The sequence below is a fragment of the Ursus maritimus genome, unplaced genomic scaffold, assembly GCF_017311325.1.
Source record: "Ursus maritimus isolate PB19 unplaced genomic scaffold, ASM1731132v1 scaffold_22, whole genome shotgun sequence".
Classification (NCBI taxonomy): domain Eukaryota; kingdom Metazoa; phylum Chordata; class Mammalia; order Carnivora; family Ursidae; genus Ursus; species Ursus maritimus.
This window is the reverse complement of record NW_024424675.1, coordinates 1,893,785-1,897,139: the sequence shown is the minus strand read 5'-3', so window position 1 is coordinate 1,897,139 and position 3,355 is coordinate 1,893,785. Positions and strand designations below refer to the sequence as shown.

Sequence of the window (3,355 nt, the reverse complement as noted above, 5' to 3'; positions counted from 1 at the left end):
CAAATCATTCCAATCCTAATTAGCATTAGCAGACCACCTTTTCTTCTTAGATGATTCCAGTGAGCAGAGAAGCAGTTCAAAAGGAGCCCTGTTAGCACCTGATTTGTAAGCCCCTAACCCAGAATCAGTGGGAGACTTGAAATCAGTCACATTTGCATTTGACAAGATAAGGGAGTGAGAATTGTTAATATTCACAAAATTCCCGAAATGACATCCCAACCCATTGCTTCCACTTCAGGAATACCACGCACATGTAGAAAATACCTGTATATTCCAAATGGCCAGGCTTTTAAGAAGGTTTACAACTGTTTGCTAAGATTCCAGTCCAGTCTTTTGGAAGGATGTGAGTCCCCCCTTCTGATGGGGTGCGTAAACTCTGAGGGAGGTGGTGGCCGATTGTCAGTGTCTCTGGGGCCGTCTCACCTTCAGCAGTCCGTCCCTGGCGTCGGACTACAGAAAACAACCACAACAGCATTGGAAGCTGCTGTGACCCGCCGAGCACATTGAGACCCTGGGAGAGACCCACGTTTTCCACGCCTCAGGCAAGGCCACTGGCTAGTGAACGCCTGTGGGCTGACAGCCTGCTCAATGCCTGCCCCTTGTACTCCACCTGCTTTGTGTGCTGGTCCCTGCCCTCCCGCCTCCCCATCATGCCCACCCTCCCACCCCCTCTGGGTGACCTGTGGCCTCCTTTACCTGTACTGATTCTCCAAAGCCCTGCTCTCTGCTCGCTCTGGAGCCCAGGAGTAGCTGTCAGCCGCGTTCTGGGGCTTTTTCTCCTTCTCCTCTTCCCTCTTTGCTCTCCGCTTCCGATAGACCAGCAGCCCCAGAGCCAGAGCCAGTAAGAGTAAGATGGCCACCACTGTGCCCAGGATATAGAACAACAGCAGCTTTTGCCCATCGGTGCCCTCATCGCTTTGTTTGGCCACGGAATCCTCGTCAGTATTCTCCGCTCTGCCAGTGGTGGCCATGGCTTGATGGGTGCTGGGCTCCATCCAAACACCAGGGGGCCCACTGGGAGCCAGCATGTCAGGTGCGGCCAGGGTGATGGGGGCATTGCGTGGGAGGGAGGGTCCCTTTGTGGTGGGCGCCTCCTTGGAGGTGCCCTCAGGGCCCCTGGTGGGCCTGGACACTGTGGCAGAATACACAAGCTTCCCCTCTCTATCTCCCGCATCCTCCCCCTGGGGAGACCCAGACCGTGGTGCCAGAGACATGGGGCCAGGGGTGCACGAGACCCCGTCCGGGCCCAGCTCCCAGCCCGGCAGGCAGCCGCAGCGGAAGGACCCCTGTGTGTTGAGGCACAAGCTGTCACAAAGGCCGTTCTCCATGTCCGCACACTCGTCCACGTCCTGGCACTGGGTGCTGTCCTCACCAGCCAGAACATAGCCCTTCTCACAGGAGCAGTAGAAGGAGCCGTCGGTGTTGGTGCACTCCTGGGCGCAGGGCGAGCGGCCAGGCGCACACTCGTCCACATCTTGACAGGCCCCCTCTCCAGGGCCGCCGGGCTCATAGCCCACCCAGCACTCACAGCGGAAGCTCCCAGGGGTGTTGACACACTCCTGTGGGCAGGGGGAGTCCTGGCACTCGTCCACGTCCAGACAGTCCCGCTGACTTGAGTCCAGCTGGTAGCCTCGGGGGCAGTGGCACGTGTAGCTCTTCCCATGGGGTCCCTGCTCACAGGTGGCTGCCCCTCTGCATGGGTTGGAGCTGCAAGGGTTCCGGGAGGCACAGGTCACCAGGTCGTCGAGCAGCCGGAAGCCCGGCCGGCAGCCGCAGCGGAAGGAGCCGTCGCCCCCCTCAAAGCAGTCCTGCTGGCAGCCCCCGTTGTTGAAGCTGCAGCCATACTGGGCGCTGATGCAGAGGGGGCCCGAGTTGCCCCAGTCGAACACATCAGGGGCCTTCTCCCTGCACATGAAGTAATGCTCCTGACCATCTTCCCTGTCCCCACAGGCCACGGTAGCCGCAGAGGCGAAGGGTACGGCCTCCAGGGAAGAGCTGGTGGCATTGAACGGGGTCGTGTAGTTCACCCAGCCTGGGCCCCCCAGAGCCAGAGGCTGGCACATGCCTTTGAAACTGAACTTGCACACGAAGCCCTCGATTTTGCTTCCCGGAGAGGTCGGGCTCCCGCAGGGGCTCTCAGACCACTTGGGCAGATGGCTGGCATGGGATGGCTGGGACAGATACAGCAGCAGGGACACGCAGCGCCTGGAGATACAAGAGCTCCTGACCTCCTTGTTCCAGTTGGTGTAAAGCGTGTCCTCCCCGCCGCCCACCCAGCTGAAGCCTTTCAGCGGCAAGCTGGGGTCTAAGCACTTGCCCTTCTCACGCTGGAGCCCGATCCAGAACTTGCCCACCCAAGTTGCCAGGGTCACCTCTGACTCCAGGAGTTGGGTGAGGGCTCGCTGGATGTGCCAGGCCTCCTCCTCACTCCTCACCGTGGCCAGGTTGCCCCCGTTCTTGCTGCAGTGAAGCTGGGCCTCGGCAGCGCTCAGCCTGCCCCAGTGGGCCGTGTAGCAGGCGTTCCCCGCGCACACCACGGCTTCCCTGTGAGCGCCGGCCCCCGCCCGGGGCTGGCCCAGCAGTAGCAGCAGCAGCGGCAGCAGCAGCGGCAGCCCGGCAGAGGTGGCCATCATGGCCCCGTGTTCCTCTTGGCAGGAGGCTGGTGGCCCTGCAGTGACAGCAGCAGGGGCAGCTGAGCTCCAAGGAGAACTGAGGGCTGGGACACAGACGCTCTGGCACAGGGAAGAGGACAAAGACTGAGGGCTTTTCACATCCCCCTAACCCAAGGCGCATCCTGTACTGTTGTTCTTCTTATTTCTTACCGGATACTGGGGCTTCCTGCAGTGAATAGTTTTCTGACTCCTGTTGCCTTCATCACGGTTTTGTTGTTCATAGAAGAGGTCAGACGGCTGTGTTGGGTCTCTGGCTAATCGCTGGGGAAATGCAGCAGCGTAGGGGGGCAGGCGGTTCCAGCTCAGAGACGCCCGCTGCTTTATTTGGGCTCCCTTGTCTTTCCCATCTGCAAGAGGAACTTAAATGGCATGCTACGGAATGAGTGGAGACTTTTGGGGACTAGGAACTTGAAAAAGCTCACTTAGTAACCCATAATAAAATTCCACTTTGGTTTGCAAACAACCAGAAGAGGAAAAAAAAAATCTCAGACTTGAGACATGAGGACACGGATGGTTATAATTTTCAGCCTTTTTTAGAAGCAAACTGGATTTTTCTTCTGCCTATCTCATGTTCCCTTTGGCTTTGGAAGTCTTTTTTCTTTTATCCCCCCATCGTGAACTTTAAATAGATGGGCAGTTTTTAAATAGGAACTGGGCCGTGGGAATGACTGATTGTCTAACAC

General features: G+C 58.1%; 1 protein-coding gene across 2 annotated transcripts; it reads right to left on the bottom strand.

The window, feature by feature from the left end:
* Positions 1-254: 254 nt before the first annotated feature.
* Positions 255-3,040, bottom strand: CD93 (CD93 molecule). Of its 2 annotated transcripts, none has more exons than XM_008707097.2 (3): positions 2,823-3,040; positions 697-2,732; positions 255-450 (listed from the first exon to the last, which is right to left on the bottom strand). In XM_008707097.2, the coding sequence occupies exons 2-3, from the start codon at positions 2,631-2,633 to the stop codon at positions 426-428; spliced, it is 1,962 nt and encodes a 653-aa protein (XP_008705319.2). In that variant the 5' UTR covers positions 2,634-2,732; positions 2,823-3,040; the 3' UTR covers positions 255-425. The 2 variants fall into 2 exon arrangements, with proteins under 2 accessions (XP_008705319.2, XP_040493830.1); XM_040637896.1 differs by having other exon boundaries at positions 697-2,668.
* Between the last annotated feature and the right edge of the window lie 315 nt (positions 3,041-3,355).